This window comes from Oryzias latipes, chromosome 4 (genome assembly GCF_002234675.1).
Source record: "Oryzias latipes chromosome 4, ASM223467v1".
NCBI classification, from domain to species: Eukaryota; Metazoa; Chordata; class Actinopteri; order Beloniformes; family Adrianichthyidae; genus Oryzias; species Oryzias latipes.
In genome coordinates, this window is record NC_019862.2 from 24,729,810 (window position 1) to 24,752,489 (window position 22,680).

General features: G+C 42.9%; 4 protein-coding genes across 6 annotated transcripts in view; 3 read left to right on the forward strand and 1 right to left on the reverse strand.

Annotated features, from left to right (window-relative positions):
- The first annotated feature begins 288 nt into the window (after positions 1-288).
- On the forward strand, positions 289-3,713 carry tmco1 (transmembrane and coiled-coil domains 1). The gene is made up of 7 exons (XM_023954456.1): positions 289-455; positions 2,027-2,104; positions 2,184-2,243; positions 2,324-2,370; positions 2,442-2,509; positions 2,685-2,829; positions 3,417-3,713. The coding sequence occupies exons 1-7, from the start codon at positions 386-388 to the stop codon at positions 3,513-3,515; spliced, it is 567 nt and encodes a 188-aa protein (XP_023810224.1). The 5' UTR covers positions 289-385; the 3' UTR covers positions 3,516-3,713.
- Positions 3,714-6,007: 2,294 nt separating this feature from the next.
- aldh9a1 (betaine aldehyde dehydrogenase) lies at positions 6,008-11,373 on the forward strand. The gene is given in 12 exon segments (NM_001104848.1): positions 6,008-6,024; positions 6,108-6,251; positions 7,915-8,060; positions 8,274-8,403; positions 8,484-8,618; positions 8,697-8,893; positions 10,118-10,258; positions 10,323-10,511; positions 10,591-10,678; positions 10,752-10,893; positions 11,037-11,149; positions 11,231-11,373. Coding segments are annotated over 11 exon segments (1,518 nt in total). The 5' UTR covers positions 6,008-6,024; positions 6,108-6,109; the 3' UTR covers positions 11,326-11,373.
- A 1,086-nt stretch (positions 11,374-12,459) lies between these two features.
- Positions 12,460-15,007, forward strand: med8 (mediator complex subunit 8). Of its 2 annotated transcripts, none has more exons than XM_004068164.3 (7): positions 12,460-12,558; positions 12,691-12,812; positions 13,841-13,985; positions 14,069-14,209; positions 14,288-14,375; positions 14,447-14,686; positions 14,763-15,007. In XM_004068164.3, exons 1-7 carry the CDS (start codon positions 12,553-12,555, stop codon positions 14,831-14,833), a joined length of 813 nt encoding a protein of 270 aa, XP_004068212.1. In that variant the 5' UTR covers positions 12,460-12,552; the 3' UTR covers positions 14,834-15,007. The 2 variants fall into 2 exon arrangements, with proteins under 2 accessions (XP_004068212.1, XP_011472635.1); XM_011474333.3 differs by having other exon boundaries at positions 12,461-12,558; positions 14,450-14,686.
- A 1,147-nt stretch (positions 15,008-16,154) lies between these two features.
- Positions 16,155-22,680, reverse strand: part of pbx1 (PBX homeobox 1) — a 43,317-nt gene continuing 36,791 nt past the window's right edge. For both annotated transcript variants that reach the window (XM_023954458.1, XM_023954457.1), the window contains exons 7-9: positions 22,226-22,338; positions 20,555-20,644; positions 16,155-18,513 (exon numbers count right to left, since the gene is read on the reverse strand). In XM_023954458.1, the coding sequence (XP_023810226.1) occupies positions 18,421-18,513; positions 20,555-20,644; positions 22,226-22,338 (296 nt within the window). In that variant the 3' untranslated portion in view covers positions 16,155-18,420. The remainder of the gene's footprint in view (positions 18,514-20,554; positions 20,645-22,225; positions 22,339-22,680) is intronic.

A 22,680-nucleotide genomic window follows, 5' to 3' on the forward strand; every position in this document is an offset into this window, starting at 1 on the left:
TTTATATTCATAATCATAGAGTAATCAGGGAAAAGTATAACATAAGAGAACAACAATTTCAGAGTTGGATAGTGTTGCAAAAAGCAGGGAGATACAAAATATAAATAAACTGTCTTACACATCAGGAATATCACTCAGGGTGTCATAAATTGTTATGGCTTTAGGTGAGTCGATTAACTTTATGGATTTTAAGTATAAATTGACCTCATTATTAAAGAAGTTAAAGCTGCACACACACACACACACACGCGGAACTCTGTTGCGCTGGTGAACCGGAAGTGGTTCTTCTCCTGTAGTGAACTGTACCGGAAGCTGACGGAGCTCAGAGGATTCCAGGATTTGGCCCCCTAACCCACCGCACTGACAGAGCCGAAGCTCCGCCAACATGAGTACTATGTTCGCGGACACCATCCTGATCGTCTTCATCTCCGTGTGTACGGCGCTGCTGGCTGAAGGTGAATGAAAACCACGACATTTATTCCAAACCGGTCACGGGCTGCGACCGAACCGAAGCCAACCTTCGTTTCTACATTCATTGGCTCTCGACAATGATCCGCCGAACCCAGTTTAAACTGTTTTATAGTGAAATATTTTCCTAGATATTGTATTTTTTTTCTAGAAAGACGAAGAAAAAAGAAAGAGAGAAAAAAGACGAATCAGAAGAGTGTGTAAACAGATAGATGATGGTAAGTGGGAGCAGGCTTACTTCGTACCAACACTCCTGCCCACAACTCAGAGGCAATTCTCTAATAAACTACTGCCGCTCTGCAGAAACTATGTCCTAGAAAATAACAAATTTTTTATTATTATTTTTATTTCTGCCAAAAAACAAACACACTGGGAGACCACTGGGAACACTTCTAGGTGTGTCATTTCCCATCAGCTTTCATGTACTCTCTCCTGCTAACATACAGCCCCTCACAACACCAACATAACATTAGTGCTGCAACAAAAATGGCGAGCAATATTGGAGCTGTCCGGCCGTACAGTTTAGATCCAGATGCCAGCTCAGACGAGGAAAACAAAGACGTACATGGATCTGGTTGTGGCTTGTAACTTGTACGTCACACTTTTTTCTGATTCCCTGATTTCACTGATTCACAATTATTTGAACAGCTGAATAATCAGAAAAGCAGTTTTAATCCTAATTTTCTGTCTATAGGTCCTCCTATTTATATATTTCTCTTTATATACTTTAAACTACAGACATGAGGTCATTTGTTGGCACAGTTGCACAGCGCGGAAATAAAATATATAATCCTGGACGACATCAAACATGTGTCTTTGCATCAAAACTAGTTAAGAATAAGAGGATAAAAATATTAAGTTTGTTTTAATTCTGCTTAGAGTTTTTTTTTTAATTATTATTATTTAGTTATTTTTTACTGTAATGACTATTACACTCTTCTACAGCTCACAAGTACTTCATAAACCATTTACATCTCAAAAGCTATTTACAAGTTGGGAATGTTCCTTTTCTTTTTAACTTCAATTTAAAATAATTAGTTACCACTTTGAATCTTTTGGGACTTGTGGGTTTAGATTTTCTCCTAACATAGAAAGGGTGGTCTGGTGTTTCCTGTCTAAAGCAGATATTGTAGAAGTCCATTCTGATGATCCACTTGCAGGCAAATAGATCCATGTACGTCTTGGATTTCCTCGTCTGAGCTGGAATCTGGCTCACAACTGTACGGCTGGAAGGCTCCAATATTGCTCAACGTTTTTGTTGTACCAATATTGTCAGGTTGGAGGGGGGCGTGAGGGGCTGGAAACTAGCGGGAGAGCGTTTAAACACAAGTCAGAGGCAAATTTGTGATGGACTGCCGGTCTGCAGAAGCTATGTCCTGGAAAGCGACCCAGGTTTTTTTTATTTTGGTTAAAAGTGGAATAATCTTAGTTAAAAGACCCCTGGAAATGCTTTTAAAATAGATCAAAAGATGATTGGAGTGGAATCTTAAAAAAAAAAGTCCTCAGGAAGACGAGAAGGACTTGTGGCTTTTGCTAAAACCAGCCCTCTTCTCCACAGGAATTACCTGGGTGCTGGTTTACCGGACTGAGAAGTACAAGAGGCTGAAGGCCGAGGTGGAAAAGCAGAGCAAAAAGCGTGAGTGGCTGCAGCCTCACCGTTTTTGAAACAACTGCACTGATCGCTTTTCTTCACCATACATCTTTGTGATTTCCAGTTGAGAAGAAAAAGGAGACCATTACAGAGTCTGCTGGACGTCAACAGAAGAAGAAGATTGGTAAGAAGAGCTCTGGCTCCTCCCTGCATTCGTCATATCCATGCTACTTTTTTGCTGACTGGTGCGCTGCTCTGTTGCAGAGAGGCAGGAGGAGAAGCTGAAGAACAACAACAGAGATCTGTCCATGGTGAGGAGGGACGTGCTGGAAGTTGCCCTGCTCAGAAACTCTTAACCTGTTTGTGCGTTTGCTGCTTGTAGGTTCGCATGAAGTCCATGTTTGCCATTGGCTTCTGCTTCACGGCGCTGATGGGAATGTTCAACTCCATGTAAGTGGCCTAGAGGTCTTCAGATGAAGACTCTGCTCCCTCAGATGTACAATCCTGCTTTGTTTGCCTGACATTTATACCCAACATAAATGATTACCGATTAGATCCACATATTTAATAGTCGGTTGATCTTGAGGACCAGGATTGAAATGCACTGACGGCCGTCTGTGCTCAGTTTCGATGGCAGGGTCGTGGCAAAGCTGCCCTTCGTGCCGCTGTCTTACATCCAGGGGCTGTCGCACCGTAACCTGCTGGGCGAAGATTACACCGACTGCTCCTTCATCTTCCTCTACATCCTCTGCACCATGTCCATCAGACAGGTGAGCCTCCATACTCTCAGTAAACCACAGAGCGCCGGAGCTCGGACAGACAAAGTCAAATGGACTGCAGACTGAGTGTGAGCTTGTCAGGGCAGAAGTTATGCTCCTGTTTTTGTTCAGGAGACTCGAGGAGCTGCTGAGGAAGAGTGGATGTAGCAGTTGAGAGGCTGAGAAGTGTTTTCAGTCTTTTCTGTAGCAAAACATTGGAAGTGAGCTGCCAACGGTCTGACCCTTTTAGGAGGACGCTTGACACGGGACCATAAAACATGAAATTAAAGACAAAATACCCTAAGATTGTGTGTAGTTAAGATGTTTGATCTCAAAACATTAAGTTTTGTTCCAATCTAGCAGGGTGTCCTCGATCCTCTTCTTCACAGATGTCACATATCTCTTCAGACAGCTTGATTGTTCACAAGGAACCTGTCATGATTTGTTTTCTGTTACAGGAAGTGTTTTGTTTTTGTGGGGCTCGATGAGGCGTTTGGGTTTGGGAACAGCAGCTCCCTGCAGACGGATACCTAGAATGTTAATGATCTATCTCTGTCAGAAAATGCATTTCTGATTAAGTCTTTGTCCTGTTTCTGCAGAATATTCAGAAAATGCTCGGCCTCGCTCCCTCCAGAGCTGCTACCAAGCAGGCAGGGGGCTTCCTGGGACCACCTCCCCAGGCGGCAAAGTTTTCATAACCAGCATGTGAGCGTGGCGCACCCTTCAGGGCAAAGGTGAAGAGCACGGCTTCCTATTCGGAACCCATAAATGTTGATTTAACTTATAAATGCTTTCTTTACTCATTAGAGAAGTTAAAAATGTAAACTGCTCTTCATCTTTGTTAGTGACTGCTGTGTCTCTCTTTGCATGTCAATAAAGTTTGTTTTGACTCAAAACTGTTGTTAAGGGCAGCTTTTATTATATTCAAGCTAAAGAAATGATATTTATTGATCTTAAAAATGGATTCAAAGGTATTTTCAAAGCACCATTGGACAATAGACACACAAATTATTCAAACAATGAAAGAAAAAGATAAAAACAGAATTTTTGCTTTAGTTCCTACAGTTTCAGACTTTATTTAACATTGCTGCATTCTTTTTTTTAACTTCATGCTTTGTGATCTTTGCCTTTTCATTTAAATCCAGCTTTTTGTATTCTTTTTAATATAAGTATATGGTTGACTTTTAGCTCTTTTTAAAATAAATAGTTAAGCCAAGTCGACATATGGGTTAAGGCTTGCTGTGGTGCTGCCTGAAGATAAGCTTACCATGTTAACCTTTGGTCTTTCTGAGAAAGATTGCTTCACTTTTCATTGAAACAAATGCATCATTGTGAACGTATTGATGCCTTTTGGATTAGAATTACAGTGAATTACACTTTGAATGCAATTGTCAGAAGCCACTGCTCTATAAGCATCCCAAACATCCTCGGAGTCTTTAACTCCTTTTTTTTTAAACTGTTCTAGTTATTAAGATAGATTAATAAAATATTCCAATTTAATCTGATGTTTTTAAGCAACAGTTTCAATGTAGATGTTTCAATGAATCAAATTGTTTCCAACAATGAAAAACATTTTAAAAAAAACTTTTTTTTCAAACAAAGAAGTGTAATTATTGCTATTATTACTTTTAAAAGTTTTGTGTAAAATAAATAATTACAAAAAAAGCTAAGGGAAAAAAGTACAGCCTTTTATAGGAGTACATTTGTTTTTAAAGTTACTTCAGTAAATGTAACTGGTTTATTGTTCACTGCTGCTGCTTAGATTTGTGTGTTTTAAAGTTTTATTATGTTGACTCCCGTGAAACATAAAAACATTGTAATTTTTTGTCCGTGGGCTGAGATAAAGTCCAAAGCTTTTTTTTTGTGTTTAGTAATGTTGGGGTTTTGCATCACTTTTTTGTCATTTTCATGAAATTGGGAGAAACAGTCAAGGAAATCATACGTGGGTTCAACTGGCATAAACTCAGATCTACCGTTTTAGATATCTGCACAGCTCCTCGTCTTAAATTTAATCCTGCATCATTACTTGACCAGGTAAGTAGAAACATTACCCTCATAATCTGAGCCCCGGCTTTGCTCCATTTACCTGTAATTCTACTAGATCTGTCAGACCAACAGATTTATTTTCACATTCATAGAGAAAATGTCGAAGCGTTTTAATGAATATCAGTTTGACATTTTTTTTTAAATTAGAACTTATGTGGAAATACAAATCATAGGGTTTCTGCATATTTAAGTTACGGTAAATGATCACATGCTGAAATCACTGTAATTTTTGATGATTTGTTTCTGAAAGTATTTTAGTTTTGTCTCATCAGGTGGTCTGGTCTGAACAGGATTCATATTTCATATCATAAACCACATGCTTAACACATTCTGGATGATGATCTTATGCCATTCAATTTAAAAACCACTTCTTTTGAGAGGGGAATTTGTTTTTCTTTTTTTAAATAAACTTTAGAAAAATGTTTTTTTTTTATCTCTAAAGGTTTTCTTTTAAAAGCTTGATTTTCAAATCTCCTTTTCTTTTTCTTTTTAAAGAACAGATGTATTATTTAATATCCACCCATTCATTTTCAGAACCTGCTGTTTCTTTTTTGGGGTCATGAGGTCACTGGAGCCAACTCAGCACCTATTTGGCAAAGGCGGGGTTCACCCAAAACAAGTCACCCGTCTGATAAAGGGCTATGTATTTCAGGAATTAAGGAATAAAAACATTTAGCTTAGCAGAAAACTATCTTTTTTGGTTTTAATAAACTTAAATTTGCAGAGATTTATAAAGTCATGTGCATTCATGAACACGTCTTTATCACACCCACTATCATTAGGTCTGTTCAACCTGCAAGTGACCTGCATGTGACAGTAAGTACTTTTAAAAAAGTACTTACTGTCACATAGATGCAAGTATTTGAAAGAACTTCATCCAGAGCATCAGGCTATTAAAGAGAAATGTATTTTTTCAAAACCAGATAAACTTCCATAATCTGAGTAAAGGATGCCAGATTATGCTGACGCTTATGACTAACTACATGAAAAAAATCTGATAAATTAGGAAATCAGACTTTGATTGGACTTTCGGTGAATGTGCAACAAGCTGTCTCTTGACCCCGCCCACTCGGAGGGTGCGTCCTCCTTATAAGGGACGTGCAGAAGTCCCCTCCCCCTGTTCCGTCAAAGTTCTGCTCCCCTCTGCTTGCATCCCGAACGGTGGGCATAAAACTAACTCTGAAGGGAGGATGGGGGCATCGCAGGGTCCATCGCTGTCGGTTCACACTTGTTTCTTCCTGCAGACATGTCGCTGGCTACTCTGGACTCAATGGGCGGAGCCTCCACGGGATCCGTGACGGTGACCGAGCAGCTCAACTTTTGGGCCGGGAGGCGCGTGGGGGGTCGGAACAGCGAGCATGCAGAGCCGGTGTTCGAGCCTGCCACAGGTGAGACAGATGACAGGATGACGGAGAAGTGCGTAGGCGTCATGAGGAGCGCGCGCAGATCATGTGACAAATGTGCGCGCGCGAGTGAACGATCATAGAGCCTCTTTCTGCAGCGCGTGGAAAACTACAACGTGAACAAGCAATATGCAACACTTTTACCCGCTATGGCAGAACAAAGCAAAAACTGTTCAGGTCACGTGACACGCTGTATGTTTTTCCATCAGAATTTTCTAAAATGGGTGGGGCAAATACGCCCCATTGCGAACCAGTGATCACTTGGTCATGACATATCAACTGACCACGCCTTCCCTATCGTTGCCAAGGGCATACTGTACTGTAAAACTACACAAAGAACCTTCTTTTTTTGGAGTGGAATAATAAGACAGACTGTTATATTGCACAGGTTCGCTTCACAACTTTTATACCTTTTTGTATAATACTTTTATGTTCCAGCGTCATTAGTAGGCAGACATCAATTCTTACAGCTGTGAAGAGAACACAGAGAGGTCCTTCTTATGATTCAAGATCAGCTGATGCTCTTTTTGCAAACATGAGTGGAAGACATCTTTCTGCAACTGAACAAGGACAAAATTCAGGTTTTAGTTATAAGTCTAAAGTCAAGAGATGGGAACAGCTGTTGGAAAATAGGACCACATCTTTGAAGCCCCTGTCCAGTCGTCTTTTGATCTATTTTCAAAGTGTCAATGTTGTTCTTAGCCAAAATCAAAGAACCTGTGTTGTTTCTAGGACAGTTTCTGCAGAGCAGCTATAGTACATCAGAAATTCGCCTGTGAGTTGTGGGGTGGACTTTTGACTGGAAGTAAGCCTGCCCTCACTCTCCTGCTAGCTTCCAGCTCCTCTCACCCCCAACCTAACATTAGTGGTGCAACAGAAATGGTGAGCAATATTGCAGCTATGCAGCCGTACAGTTTAGATCCAGATACCAGCTCAGACCAGGAAGACGAAGACGTACATGAATCTAATCGTCTGCAAGGTGATCAGCAGAATGGAGTGGAGCAGGGAGCTTGTGGCCCGCTCATTGTTGCTTCTACGTCACAAATTAGCTCTTTTTCAAACACCATTTTTTTGGTCTGAATCACTGCGATTTGAATACAAAAATACTCAGAATTGCAAATTTACGCCCAAGTTTATTTATACTTGTCCTCCATAACGAGGACAATTCCACAAGAACATGTTAAGAACAGCAAAATCACTCTTTTCATCTTTAAATACATTATATCTTTTCTCTTTTAAACACCTGAAGAACATTGCATCTCTCTCCTGGGTAAACACATAGATGTTGACAATTTTTAGTCCTTTAAATCATTGTAAAGCTCATTTTTGGTTTAAAAAATATTTTATGCCCAAAGGTATTTCCAAATTTAGCTGCTCGTGTACCAACACAAACGAGAAATTGAGCTCACATTACACCATTATTAACACTGCAACAGCTACCCATGGGTTTCAGGGTAAATTCTAAATTGTATTTTTATGATTTTTTTTTTTTTAGTTTATGAATGAGATTTGCTTATTAGATTTGCTTTTAAAAAACAAATTCTTACAGATGATGTGCTTAATCATGTGAGGCCTCTTTTTAGGACAGTTGATGCTCAGTTTGTCCCTGGCAGCAAACCTCTCAGACCTTTTTGTTGTGTCGTTGCAGGTCGAGTCCTGTGCCAGATGGTGCCCTGTGGAGCCGAGGAGGTGGATGAAGCCATAATGAGCGCTCACGCTGCCTACGTGCAGTGGAGCAAGAAGGCTGGCACGGAGAGGGCCCGGGTCATGCTGGAGGCAGCCCGCATCATCAGGGTGAGGAGGGGGCTTTGGTGTCATGATTGTTCAACAGAAACTGGGACTGGCATCTGCTGGCGTGCAGTGTGAGAACCGTTACTCATTAAAAACCCAAAGCTTCTGTGCGTCTCATCTTTTCTGAAGAAAGAGTTTGAACTTTGAACTTGGCAGAAACTCTTAGAATTCCAGATTTATACACATCTCATTTCTCTTCTCATTTCTTTGAAACAGGAACGAAGGGAGAAGATTGCAAAGCTGGAAGTGATCAACAATGGCAAGTCCATCACTGAAGCCCTGGTGGACATCGACGTTTCCTGGCAGTGCATTGAGTACTACGCTGGTTTGGCTGGTACTCTTGCAGGTGGGGGCACCTCTGGTGCTTTTGGAGAAAAAGCATTTAGAAACTCTGTTAACCTTTTTCATTTGCATCTGTAACTGCAGGTCAGCACTTCCAGCTGCCTGGGGGGGCCTTTGCTTACACTAGGAGGGAGCCCCTTGGTGTGTGCGTGGGAATTGGTGCGTGGAACTACCCCTTCCAGATTGCAGCATGGAAGTCCGCTCCGGCTCTGGCGTGCGGTGGGTCTCTGCACCACAAGTCCCCCTTTTGATGAAGCGGAGAACGTACTAACAGCTGAGATGCTGCTGCTTTAACAGGAAACGCCATGGTGTTCAAGCCGTCTCCCTTTACGCCTGTGACCGCCGTCATACTGGCAGAGATCTACAAAGAGGCGGGGGTCCCTGATGGGCTCTTCTGTGTCGTCCAGGGAGGAGCAGAGACGGGCTCACTGCTGTGCAATCACCCGAAGGTTGCCAAAGTCTCCTTCACCGGCAGCGTTCCAACGGGGAAAAAGGTGAACACTCATCCCTAGGAAGATTAAAAAAATCCCTGGTATGAGAACGCTCAGCTCACATACAAAGATAATAAACAAACTGAACCAAAGGAACAATTCAAAAATTTAACTTCGAAACCTTAAAAAAAACATTGATACGTTCTTGAATGAATACTTATTTTTTTTATAAACCAAGAGAAAAAAATGTTTCTGGTTTAAAGTTCCACTATAAATCTCAATTTCACCAATAAATGTTCAACTTATGATTAAAAACTTAACTTTACAGTAGTTAAGTGAAGTTGAGCCCTATTGTCATTTTTAGAGTACTTTATTTTCTGCACTATTTGGGGCGCACCGGAATCAGAAGTACTTTATTGATCCCACACGTGGGAAATTTGTTCGTTACCATAGCAACTGACAGCAGAGGGGGAAAAAAAAGACTAAGAATAATATAAAGAACAAGAACAAAGAAAATGTAGCATAAATGCAAACAACAAGGTGGTATGATTTAAAAAGCTATTTTCAGAAAAGGCGCTCGGTCAATTGATTGGCTATTTTTGAACTTATGTCACATACGTGGAGCACTGAGCTATAAGGCGCATTAAGCGTGACAAAACAGTCCAACTTCATTACCTGCATTTACAGTAACTCTAGCACTTGTTACACGCGACACGTTAGCATATTCACGATACCTGGAACTCTCAACCGCTAAAACAAACATTACTGTGATTATGCTAACTCCCAACATTGTTTCTAACGTGTAAAAAATAAAATAAAACAAACACCGTTTGACGCCGCTACATGTGAGCCACGTTGGTGTTTTTACAATAACAACCAACCTTTTCTGCAACTCATAAAAAAAACAGACTGACATTTTTAACAAAGTGCCGTGTACTTCTAAAAATCACTTTGACATCGGTAAACACAAACAGAATTAATCCATACATGCGGTGATCCATTAATCTGTACATGAGACGGAAGTCATTTTTTTTTAAAACAGTTAAAATCTGCCCTATAGTGCAGAAAATGTTGTGATAGTCAGTGAGACGTTTTTGAGGAATCGATGAACCATGAACTTTTTTTTTTTTTTACACAAAGCAGTCGTGATAAAATAAACTGCCTTCAGTTTAGCTGTGATACTACTATGATTTTTCTCGAAGCTTAACTTGAATCGAGATTCATGCAAAGGTTTAAGAGACACTTGAAAGACTGCAGGATTCAAACCGACGCCTCTGTGATCTCCAGGTCATGGAGATGTCCGCCAAGGGAGTGAAGCAGGTGACCCTGGAGCTTGGAGGAAAGTCACCGCTGATTATCTTCAAAGACTGTGATCTGGAGAATGCAGTGAAGGGTGCACTCATGGCAAACTTCCTCACACAGGGGCAGGTAACTTGTTTTCTGGGGGGGAGGGCTGCTGCTGCTGCTTGTGGTAAATGTCTCACTTGCACAGGTTTGCTGCAATGGGACCAGAGTGTTTGTGCATAAGGACATCCTGCCACAGTTCCTTGAGGAGGTGGTTAAGAGGACCAAAGCCATCGCCGTAGGTGACCCGCTCCTCGACAGCACCCGCATGGGGGCGCTGATCACCAAGCCCCACCTGGAGAAGGTGCTAGGGTTCGTCAGTCAGGCCAAGAAGGAGGTGTGCTGCAAAACATGACAAGCTGGAAGTTGATGACTTTCGAACTACCCCCTTGATGATGTGGAGATTTTTCCTGTAGGGGGGCCGTGTGCTTTGTGGAGGAGAGCCTTTTGTCCCAAGTGATCCCAAGCTGAAGGGGGGTTACTTCATGTCTCCCTGCATTCTCGGTGAGTTGGAACACATTCTCGTGTGCAGATGCTCCTCCCCCGGTCTGCTCACCTCCCGTCTCTCCTGCCACAGACAACTGCAGAGACGACATGACCTGCGTGAAGGAGGAGATCTTCGGCCCGGTCATGTCTGTCCTGCCGTTCGACACCGAAGAGGAGGTGATCCGGCGGGCCAACAACACCACCTTTGGACTGGCCTCTGGGGTTTTCACCAGGTCAGCAGAGAGCTGCAGACTGCGATAACGTTTGCTTTTAAGATAAAACTGCTTTATTGCATTTTCTGACCCTATTGCTGTCAAAGATTAACACTCCACAGTCTCTGGTAAGGTCTCACCTGAACTCTGTTCTTCGTCTGCAGAGACATTTCTCGAGCTCATCGTGTGGCTGCAAGTCTGGAGGCGGGGACCTGCTTCATCAACAATTACAACATCAGCCCAGTGGAGGTGCCATTTGGAGGGTATAAGATGTCAGGTGGGGTCTTGTAAAAAAAACAAAAAAAAACAAGAGGCTTCTTGAGGAAAAATGGTGAAACCGAGTTCTTGATCTGTGCAGGCTTTGGCAGAGAGAACGGCCAGGTGACCATCGAGTACTACTCCCAGCTGAAGACGGTGGTGGTGGAAACAGGCGATGTGGAAAACTACTTCTAGAGTTTCCGTTTTACACTCATTTCAGAGCAATAAACGAAACTGTGCAGACCTGTTGAATGTGGATGTCCTATTTGAACTTTTCTGGAGTGTCTTTTATTAACTCTTAAGTGTGTATGAACAGCTGGCATGATTCTTCAGGCTAATTTATTTTGTCACGTTGGACATTTGCTCATGCAAACATTATCTGAACTCTGATCCTGAAGTAAAAATAGCAGTTGCATATAGAGTTTACACTGCTAGAAACATTGATCCATCTTCTAAACCACCTTTATTCATGTATATAAAAAAAAAGTATGCTGGGTGTCCTAGAGCCCACCCAGCTACTGAAAGGCAAAGGTGGGATACACCCTGGGCAGTTCACCAGACCACTGCTGGGTCAAATGGTGTTAGGATTCAGTCTAAGAGACACTTTTGAGGTCTTAGGTCAGAGAGCTCTTCTCCAAGGTTGCACCAAACAATCAGGTCTCTGTTTTTATAAGGCTTGTATTTTAGTCTGATGCCTGGACCGGTGAATGTTAATAATAAAGCCGAACTAAATAGATAATGTTGATGACTCATAAACTTGAAAAGAACTGATTTTGTAATGGTTGGCCAAGATTCTGGGACATTTGGAGCTTCCACTAAAGATAACCAGAACAATATACAGCTTGTTACAGAAGACCCATGATCACACACAGAAACAAAAACACTAAACATATCATTTGTTTTTAATAAATACCAGGAAGACTAAATTGTTTCTGCTCTGAGCTTTTATCTCTGTCTCCCTGTAAGCTGCACCTTCTCTGTGCTTCCTTCACAACTGTCTGCAGGACTCATCCTCTGATTCTGCTCTCAGCTCTTCAATTTCACTTTGGTTGCTGCAATTTCTCATTTTTTTTTAGTCAACACCATCGTTGATTCTCTATTTTAAAAAAGTCAGTATAGACTGGATTAATGACTCTGACGGGACAGTTCTAGTACATTATTTTGGCCTGGAACAGAGAATTTGGACGAAAGAAAACAATATTAAAGGGTGCAAAACCCTCAGAAACAAATATTTATTGAACAATAAATAAAAAAAGAAAAGAAAAAAACAAGAGGATGGGTGGTATGGGTACCTGCTGTAGCCACAAGGGAGCACAAACACACCGTCAGATTTGACCAGAGAAGAAGAAGCATCTCTTTTTTTTGGAAAGCGCAAAGCGGAAGTACAACCTAGAAGACTTCCGGGTCGCTGACAGATCAACAATGCAAGTGAGTCTGAAATAATTTCACTCGGTTGTCTGTGATTCTTCTGACCTACTGTGGACGATACTTTGGACTGATGCTAGCTCGGGCGCTGTGTAATCTGTCCGGGCCTCTCTGCTCGTCCTTTTTGTGTTTCAGCAGCGGGAGGAGAAGCAGCTGGAGACGGCGGTGGAGTCTCTCATCTCCCGGGTGGCTCACGTTAAAAACGCCCTGAGCAGCTTCATCTACAAGCTGGAGAATGAGTACGAACGTCTGACATGGTGGGTCCTCCTGCCCTTATGACGTAACGTATCCCCCCTCCTTTGATTATGATAAATAAAAGCCTGGAAACATGCGAAGTTAACAAGTGAGTGCATATCGTGCGTGTGCATGTGTGCGCGAGCGCACTTAGACTATAAATCTTTGTTGATCCCACAAAAGGGGAAATTACCTTGTTGTTGCCATAGCTCCAATAAAACATCAGATATATATTAATAACACTAAAAATACACTTAAACAATTAACAGCAATCATTTTTGTCCAATGTCTATAAGGCATTGCAGAGTCTAATAGCTGACGGGAAGAAAGATCTGGGAAAGTGCTCCTTCCTGCAACAAGGTGTAAAGGAGCTGCTCAGTACACCCATACAAAGGATGATGATGATGATGAAGAAGAGGAGTGTCCATGATGGAGTTCAGTTTCTGTAACATTTTACTCTCACCCACCACAGTTACCGATTCTAGGAGACATCCCAGAACGTAGCCGGATCTCCGCTCCAGTTTGTTGATCCTCTTCTTGTTCCTGTTTGTGCATTCACACCTCCAGCAGCTCAAACCATAGAAGAGGGCAGACGCAACAATGCCATCATTAAAAAGAGTCCTGAAAACTCAGGAGAACCCCAGTCTCCTCAGTATCTCCTGCGATCTGGGATTGCTTCTCCAGCGGCATGTTGTTGTTGCCAAGCAACAACAGCTGACCGTGTAGACGATGTACCCACAGACCGCTTCAGACCCAGAAAGTGGGGGATAAATAGTCCAAAGGACTAGCAGGCACGCCACTGCACTTGTGTAAAAAACAACAATTCTGTCAAAAAACAGAATAATAATTAGAGAAAAAAAAAAACGAAACTAAAGAAAAACAAGCAAGCCAACACAGATCTATGGTAACTGCCAGCTTGTTGTAGCATTGGTGTCTGTATTTGCGTGCGTGTATTTGTACGTGTGCATGCGTCTTTTAGAAAGTGTTTGTGTCTCCATGTTTACCTGCAAAAGTTTTCTCACCCCCCTCTCAAATCTTTCCTGTCCCTCAGGCCATCTGTTTTGGACAACTTTGCTCTCCTCTCGGGTCAGCTGAACACCATCAACAAGCTGCTGAGGAACGAGAAGACCCCAGCTTTCCGGAGTCAGGTCATCATCCCGCTGCTCCTGTCTCCTGACCGGGATGAGGATTTAGCTGTGAGTGTCGCCGCAACATTTGCAGGCTGTCCTGTGTGGTGAAAGACCTCTAACTATCCTGTCCACCCCCACACCCCCCTCAGAAACTCACAGAGCAACGCGTCCCGGTGTTCAGTCACGAGATTGTGCCAGATCACTTGAGGACCAAGCCTGACCCCGAGGTGGAAGAGCAGGAGAAGCAGCTGAGTGCAGAGGCGGTCAGGATTGGTCCTGAGTTGGCTCAGGTCAGGAGGCGCATGGATGTTTGTTATCTGTTGTCTGTGCTCAGAAGGTGTTTAGTGTTTGTCTGTGCTAATCCACAGAAGCATATCCAGGCTCTGAACAAGCTGTGTTCCAACCTTCTGGAGAAGCTGAACAACCCTCGAGAGGACAGAGAGGGAGATGCTTCTGGTGGGTCGCTCGTTTGTGTAAATCCCTTGTTGTCCTTATTGTAGAAAGAGCTGAGTGTGTTTATCTTCCAGCAGTGCGGCAGAACAAAGCGTCCTTCAACCCCACAGACACCAGTGCCTTGGTAGCAGCTGTGGCTTTTGGGAAGGGACTCTCCAAGTGTAGACCTCCTGGCCCTGTGGCCCCTGGCCACCCAGGGCAGGGGCCCATGATGAGCGGAGGTCCAACGTTACAGCAGGTCACTATTGGTGGCGGGTCAAACCAGCAAGCAGGTATGGGAGGGCCTGGGGCCCCCCAGCAGCAAGGTCAGCCAGGTAGGAAACTGTACTGGTAAAATGTATTAAGTTTTTTGTATTGGAGACACATTTTTATTTCTTTATTTTTGTCCAGGAAAAATGCCAAGCAGCATCAAGACAAACATCAAGTCTGCATCGGGTTCCATTCACCCTTACAACCGGTGATCTCCCCCGCCCGCCTCTTTACTGCTCAGATGCAGGAACATCAGTCTGTTACTGGGTCCACCTTCACGTCCCCCTTTGAAGCTCTCTATACAGCCACTAGGTGGCAGCATGGGATCCTTTATGGCTAAATCTTAACAGCACAATGACATGTTTTCAATAAAACCCAGAAAAGCAGCTTGGTTTGTGTGGCCTTTATTATACAAGTGTCTTTCTCTTGTTTCTGCACTGAAACGACGTGAAAAAACCTGAGCTCCGCTCTTCTGAGTCTGTGTTGCAGCGCTGAGCCTGATGGGGGTGGACGTTGTGTCACAACTTTTAAGGGAGAACGCGAGGAACTATTGCTGTTGACAATGGTGGTGGTGGGGGTTTTATTCCTGTCTGAGTGTTGGCCCTCTGTCTGCTCTGATCCTGTCTGGCTGTATGACCTACATCCACCCTCCGTTCCTTAACTCAGAGTTGAACAAAGACACATTTGTGCTCACAAACAAACCTGAACAAAAGACCGATATGGGAGACACAAAGTCAGAAGTCTCCATAAAGTTACCCTTATTGTAAGTAAATTCTTAAATTTGTATTTTTTGATATACAACTCCACGTCTAATTTCCATTCATCTTTAGAACCCTGCTTTTGGAGATGTAGACATCGTCTTTATCTTTGTGACTTCAAACTAACTGCCCTATACTGAGAGAAACTTTTTACATCAAGATGGACAGGATCTCAAGGGACACCTGAGACAATATTTGGCTTGCCCCATTTTAGTCTCGGCTCAAATTTAACAAAGAAATAATACTAGACAAAAGGAGGGGATCTTCATCATTGGTCAGCCTGTTACCTGAAGGTGATAGAGTACAGGTGTTGACTGCAAAACTTCATCACTAAAAGCTTGAGCTGCAGTGTTGTTTGTTTTCACAAATAAACTAAAGATATGCATCTTTATGTGCAGGAGTGCATGTGCAAATGCATGTGTCACAGCCTCTGTTCACAGATTCTGAGTGCTAATGGGGTCTCTTCCTCATCCTCAAACCTCCGCCTGCTTTTCTTCACCAACAGGGAGGAATGGATGCACAGCTGCTTTTTATCTGATAGAGAGAGATTAGTACAGCTCATTCCTTTGTGTGTACAGGGAGAGAGGGGGCAGTGTTGAAGGAAAGACACTTGTCTGCTGCCAGCGGACACATTTCCCTCACTTCCAAAAGTGTGAAAACGTCCCCTCCACGCTCCCCCAAATGCTCAGCTAGCTGAGGTGAGGCCAGAGCAGTCTGACAGGACAGATTTGTGAAGCAAGCAGTGACAACAGCAAGCAAAACCACCAAAACCAAGTAAAATTTATCCAAGAAATAAAAGGTTTATTTGGACTCACGTGGGCAGTACAAATGAAGGAGCAGTTTTTATCCAGAAGACAGTCTGATTTTGGGTTAAAATGCGATCACGTGCACCTCGGGACAACATGTGCACGGATCCTCCAAGTCAAAATGTTTCATAATTTCACTGTGAAATCCTTATAAAAAAACAAGTAAACATTCAAAACACAGTTGTTTTTCTGAATAAAAAGACATGCAACAAACAAAACAAGTGTGTACAAACTTCAGCGTTTATATTCAAAAGCTAAAAACCTTCATTGGATTGAGATTCATGACGTTAGACACTGAAAACCATTTTTTCTTTTGTCTTCCTGTCTTGCTGCCGTCAGTCCAGCGACTGAGTGCTCCAAGCCTGTGCAGGTAACTATAACACAACTGCCCGTCCCCCTCCCCAGACCTCACGTTCTGAATCTGGGGGTGCGTTCAGCTTGAGTCTGCATGTGCCGGTCTGACTGATGGAACAGCAGAACCCAAAAAGTAAACAAAAAAAGAAAGGACTTTTTCACCAAACAAACACTTGGAGGTTTCTATGCCCTCAGGGATTTTGTTTGACTCCCTCAGTTTATTTTTTGGCTTGAGCACAGAGTGCGAGGACAATCCTGCAGAGCAGTCCAAACTTCCCTCTCCCGCCCCCAAAAGATGAAATCTCAATAAAGCCGCCTGAGCATTTCAAATGATCAGATTCTGGTTTTTGGTATCAGAAAACAGCTGGGTTCCCTCAGTGCCACCCGAGCACAGATTATACTCCCAGTTAAAGGATATGACTGTGCAGATATGATGTCTGGTTGGTTGAATCTATGTGGACTGTGCACAGTGCATGCAACAGCAGAGAGCAATATGGCTGCTTAAAATGCAATGTTTTTGTATTTGGTGTGATGCTGCAGCTGGGGACGCTAACATCTGGATGATGGGGGTGTATGCTCACATCTGGATTCTTGACTGTGCACGCTCACATATGGATGATAGGCCGTTTACCCTCACGTAAAGCTGATAGGCTGGCAATGCTCACATCTGGATGCTTGGCTGTGCACGCTCACATCTGGATGATGGGGCCATTTATGTTCACATCTGGATAGCTGTGCACAATCACACTTGATTTTTCTACTTTTACCATTTTTATGACCAATGTTGTCACTAAGTTAATTCTCTTCATTTTTCAGCTTTTACCCAGACCTTTAATTTCTTTAGAACTTGCTGGAGTCATTTAAATTCCGTATCATCGTCTGCATGGAATTTTGAAAGAATTTTACATTAATACTGGAAACACACAACATTGTGGAGTCCAACATGATGCAGAGAACTTGAGTGAGGCAAGACATTTGAAGCAAAAAATGTCATTATTTGAATAAAATTCAAATAAGTCTTTTCAAAATGTTGTGTTTGGGAAATATTTTTTTTTGTTCAATGTGTGCTGTCTCACTCTTGACATTGGTGTAGATGCAGAGATGAACACCACAAACACCAACCAAATCAGAGGGCTTTGGCTGCCACCTTCTCACTGGAATGGACAGAAAAAAATAGGGGCATGGTCGTCTCGGACCATCTTCATTTATGGGACACCTTTGTGCTTCAGTTAATGTGAAGGAATCACGACGGGATCCATTCTGGGCTGTCCTGTAATCTGAAGAGTCTATAAACTGACGCTCAAAATTTGGTTAGAATCTGACAGGAGTCATGTGATCAAAATTTGGGGGATAAGCGGGAGAATCCATGGGACACAAAACAAACATTCTGAGCTCAACTTTGGCACAGGGTGAAAAAATACAATAAAATTACAATATAAAAGATCCCTGAACGCCACATGAATAAAAAACAAATACAAGGACTACAAAGCAGAGATGTTTCACCTGTGGTCTTTTTAGGGAATTGTGTGATGTTTGTGATGTTTATGCAGATTTTACAAGGACCACACCACAACTTTACTTAGATCTCATGTAAACCCCACAGGACTATGAGTGTATTTATGATAACCTCATGCACACTTTTTATGGATCTGAAAAAAGATTTTATGAGGAGGGGGTTCATGAGAACTTGAAAACCACCAACTGGGTGCACACATATGCGTTTAGTCTGTTGCTGATCGTTGCAGAGGGATAAAATCATTTTTGTTTGATTTGTGGGGGGGGGTTGGAAATTTCCCCAGCTGCACTGTGTCATGTCCACTTGAACAGTTTGAGGGTGGGGGGGAGTGCAAGTCAATTGATAGATGAGTAGATGGGAGTTCATCAGTTGGAGGTGTCCGAGTGAACGCTTCCTGGTCCTTCTGTGGGCGAAGTCACTGAGGAGGGGGTGGGAGCGTCTTGCCAACCTCCGTTAGCCTGTCAGGGAGAAACAAACACAGACAGAGGGGGTGGGGGGGTGGTGGTGGGGGTTAGTGTGAGTAACAACAGAGGACAGAGTCAGCTGACACTGAAGAAATGTTCAGCAGAATGCTGTCAACCAAAGTTGGGCTGAAGGAGAACAGAATTTGTTCATTCAGGATCTGTCATGGCAGCTCTGTCACGCTTTCGTGTCCGGCTCTGTGTGAACATTTGTCTTTTCCATAAAAATGATGTTTGCACAAGCATTTTCCAATAACTCCATGTGATGTGTGCTTTATTTTAACCCCTTGACACCTATTGATGCATCAAACAACTTCAGCGCCAAAATACGTTTAATTTGAAAGCAAACTTGAAACGTGAAATCAAAATAATAAGTGACTCACTTTTTTCATAGCTGGAAATAAATTTAGGCTTCAAGGGGTTCAGACTGCATGCAGTCATCTCATTGATTTTTGTTGGAAAGGTGCTCTAACTCACAATGAAAGGGCTCTGGTTCTGGGACTTTTCTGTGTGGAGTTTGTGTAATGAGACCACAAAATGTTGCTTGTCCCTAAGATTTTCCCCCCCTGTGTTCAGTGTTAAGTTGTTGCCCTTCCTTAACCCTTGTACTATCCAAGGTCCATTAAGTTGAGAGTGGGGTCATCTAGACCCCACTAGACAGTGCTCTGAACCTTTTTTCTTCAATGATTTGTGATCTTCACTGGTGTCCATAATACATGAAATCCTCTTCACCATTATCCACCTTTGTCATGGTAGGAATAGCACGTCAATGTAAGGGTGGGGTCATCTGGACCCCATAAGATGGCCCCAAGGGTTAAGTTGTTCTTCTTCACTTTTTATTTATTTATTTTTTTATATATGTTTGTTGCTTGATCTGTTGGGAGAGGAGCTAGGACTGGCAGCTACCACTGTGATTCCTGTTTCTTTACTTATCGGAAAACAGTCAGATCCGCAACACTTGGAGGTGGTCTCCAAGGGTGCTGCTGTGTCTCAACATCTTTTATTTTCTTAAAAACAATGCAGAAGTTATGTGGTTACATTTGCATGTTCTCCCCGTGCATGATTGGGTTTTCTCCGGGCACTCTGGCTTCCTCCCACAGCCCAAAAACATGCTCCATAGTTCATGTGAAGATTCTAAACTCCCTCTTAGTGTAAATGTGGTTGTGTGGCCATGTGACAGAATGGTGTGGTGACCGGTCCAGTGTTCACCCAATATTCTCCCAACAGTAGCTGGGTTGGTTCTAGCAGCCCCGTGACCCCAAAAACGATTCATCAAGTTCAAAAGATGGATGGATATTTTTTGGTTCAGACATGTGAGCAGATGTTTATTTTATTTATATTTCTCTCTTTTAAGAGTTCCTTGTAAACAAGATTGTGTACCTATGCTCAGTTATGTTTTTTCACCTTAAAAAAATGAACAGCTCTGGGACCAAAATGTGCAAAAATGTTAGTGCAGTCCTCAGAACCTGCAACAACCTCATCCCCCAAAGATCCAATGTTCCTAGTGAGGAAGCATTAAAGGAAAGCTGACTGTGCCGGGAAGCACTCCGGACATTTCCTCGGATTATCGAATGTACAGTGAGGCGCACTGGGGGGGGGCGGCTGGGCTGTCATGGCCATTACCATGGTGGGAACATGATCCAGCAGGCTGTGGTGCTGTCCCGCATCTGTCTGCTTGATTTTCACAGAAAACACACGGCTTGTCGTTGTGAATTTCCCGCCTGTTTTCTGCCGCCAGCTAACCCCCCCCCCCCCCCCCCGCCCCCCATCACAACAGTTAGATGAACAGTTTGGCTGTGGAGATTGGGGGTCAGGGGCCCTTGCAGCGGTGGGGGTGGGGGGCTGACCTGCGTGTGCAGAGTTGGCGGTAGCAGGCTGCAGGTGCAGGCCTGATCCAACCTGACAGGCGGCTGACACGTGCGCACGTGCGGTAGACATGCAGAAGTACACCCACGAGGTGAGCGTGCAGAAAGCACCCTGAGCCCTGTGGCTCTGAAATAATTGGGGGGGAGGAAAAAGAAATAAGAAGGGGGCTTACATTGATGCCCTGCGGACTGTACATGTGACTGGCTACGACTCCTTCACTGAACGCCCCCGTCTGACTGATAACATGGCGAAGAGTGTCCACCTGAAACAGAAAAGAAGCCATGAGAGACTGCAGCGGGAAAAAGTAATGAATAACCCCCCCCCACACACACACACACACACAGTGACAGCAGAGCTGCACCCCTGCTCTCATTATGTTCCAGACTGACTGTGGCTGCAGGCGCAGGGGCAAAGAAGCACTCCACCATAGCAGCTTAGAGTCCTTTGACTTGTGGATTTCTGTTGCTGAATCTTTCGAAATAAAGGTACATACACTTCATGCATACTTGAAGAAAATTGACTTAAGACGTTCACAAAAATAGGTGGATTTTGTAGTGGAGTTTAGTATCTTGGGGTCACATCCACAGACAAATATAAACAGGACAGATCATCTCTGATGGCATCCATAAGATTCTGTATCGCACTATTGAATCCTGAAATATGACCAGTAAGTTGAGGAGAGTTAACGCCATCCAACTCAGCAATGTTTACCCTAACCCAGAATGGCAGATTAGGCAGGACAAAACAAAGTGAGAGCTTTGTTGAGTCCACTCCCCTGTCAATTAATAATATGCCAAAACAATTCAGAATTTTGAGTTTCAGTAAAATTAAAAAGACAGATTTAAGAACTGCCTTGAGATTGGTCGTGCAAACTGAAAGTCATTCTAGTCTTTCTCATGTTGTGGATTATGACATTATTTTTCTATCAAGGTCGTCCCCAACAAGTGGTCTGATGGTGAAGCTGCTGTGATTCATGGAAAGAATTGAAGAAAGGGCAAGGAGTTCTGCCTTAAAAGGGTAAAGTTGAATATGTTTTTAAGGTTTTTCTTTTATCAAACAGAAAAGATGAAAAAGTTATCATAAGACAGGAAAAATGGTGTTTCCTCAACATTAAAATAGTAAGAAAAGCTTAATGAGCAAGTGACGGCACTCAGATATAGGGTGAGGAGAGGAGGAGGCCTGAACTAGAACCCTGTGGAACAGCAGTAGAGATGCAGTGAGCATTTTTTCAGAAAGGAGTGTTAAAATTGGAGAGGTGTCAACTGAGAGCCTGTTCTTGCAAATTACAACAACAAAAAAAATGGTGAGTAGCATTAAGAAAGACCAAGATCCAGAGATGCTTACAATTGACTTTTTGCACTTCCAAGTCAAGGCTCAAGTCTTTAGCTGTAATTCCAAGCAAATTCGTAAATCTTTAGCTAACATTTCTAGTGAAATATTCAGTTTTTGGTCAGCAGATTAAGTAAATTCTTAAGTCTTACACCTCTATGAGTCTGTTGTGTAGTCACAAACTGTCATAGTCATTTAAAACAAATAGAGCGAACAGAATAGGAGGGATAAAACTATTTAAATATGGTAAAAGAACCATATTTTTACAAGTCCCAAAGCCAGGTAATTGTCAAGTGTTTTCAAGAGTCCCTTGCATTTAAAATTTAAGTAAGACAGAAGTCCGAGACACATGTCCAATTCTTCATCTCTGATTTAATTTAGAGAGGAAGAGTTCAATGTAGCCAATCGAATGGAGAAGAGAACACATTTAAAGGAAGAGCATGCTAACAGTGGAATGTTAAAGTGTATACGTTCTTATATTTAAAAGAACATTTATGCATGCTGTCACACTCACCTGTGACTGAACATTGGCTCCCACCTGTGCCCCTTGGAAGGAGTCCCCGTTGAGAGCGTGCACACTCATGAACAGGTCCCCTGAGTTGGATACGTTAAAAGAAGCAGCAGAACCTGTAATGAGACAGGAGTATGTAAAGGTCAGCCATGATGTTGTCACACATAGGGAGCGTGTAAACCTGCATGCTCATTCAACACAAACACAAGGAGCAGAGAAACATCCTCCTTCGTCTTTCAGGAGGATTTGGCTCCTCCTTGTGTGAGCATGTGAAGGCTGCAACCAATCTCAGTTCAGAACACAGAGACAGTAGTGGAGCCATATGTCCTTTTGGATCCCTTCTTTCAGAAAAGCACATTAGCCACGTTAAATGCTAAATATACCGTATTTTCACGACCATAAGGCGCACTTAAAAGTCTTAAACTTTCTACAAAATGTAGGGGACGTCCTAAAAAACA

Coding starts and splice junctions, on each gene's coding strand:
- tmco1 (XM_023954456.1), top strand. CDS start 386: ATGAGTACTATGTTCGCGGACACCATCCTGATCGTCTTCATCTCCGTG. Junction 2,244..2,323: donor TCAACAGAAGAAGAAGATTG/GTAAGAAGAGCT, acceptor GCTCTGTTGCAG/AGAGGCAGGAGGAGAAGCTG. Junction 2,510..2,684: donor ATGGGAATGTTCAACTCCAT/GTAAGTGGCCTA, acceptor GTCTGTGCTCAG/TTTCGATGGCAGGGTCGTGG.
- med8 (XM_004068164.3), top strand. Junction 13,986..14,068: donor ACCGGGATGAGGATTTAGCT/GTGAGTGTCGCC, acceptor CACCCCCCTCAG/AAACTCACAGAGCAACGCGT. Junction 14,687..14,762: donor CCAGCAGCAAGGTCAGCCAG/GTAGGAAACTGT, acceptor ATTTTTGTCCAG/GAAAAATGCCAAGCAGCATC.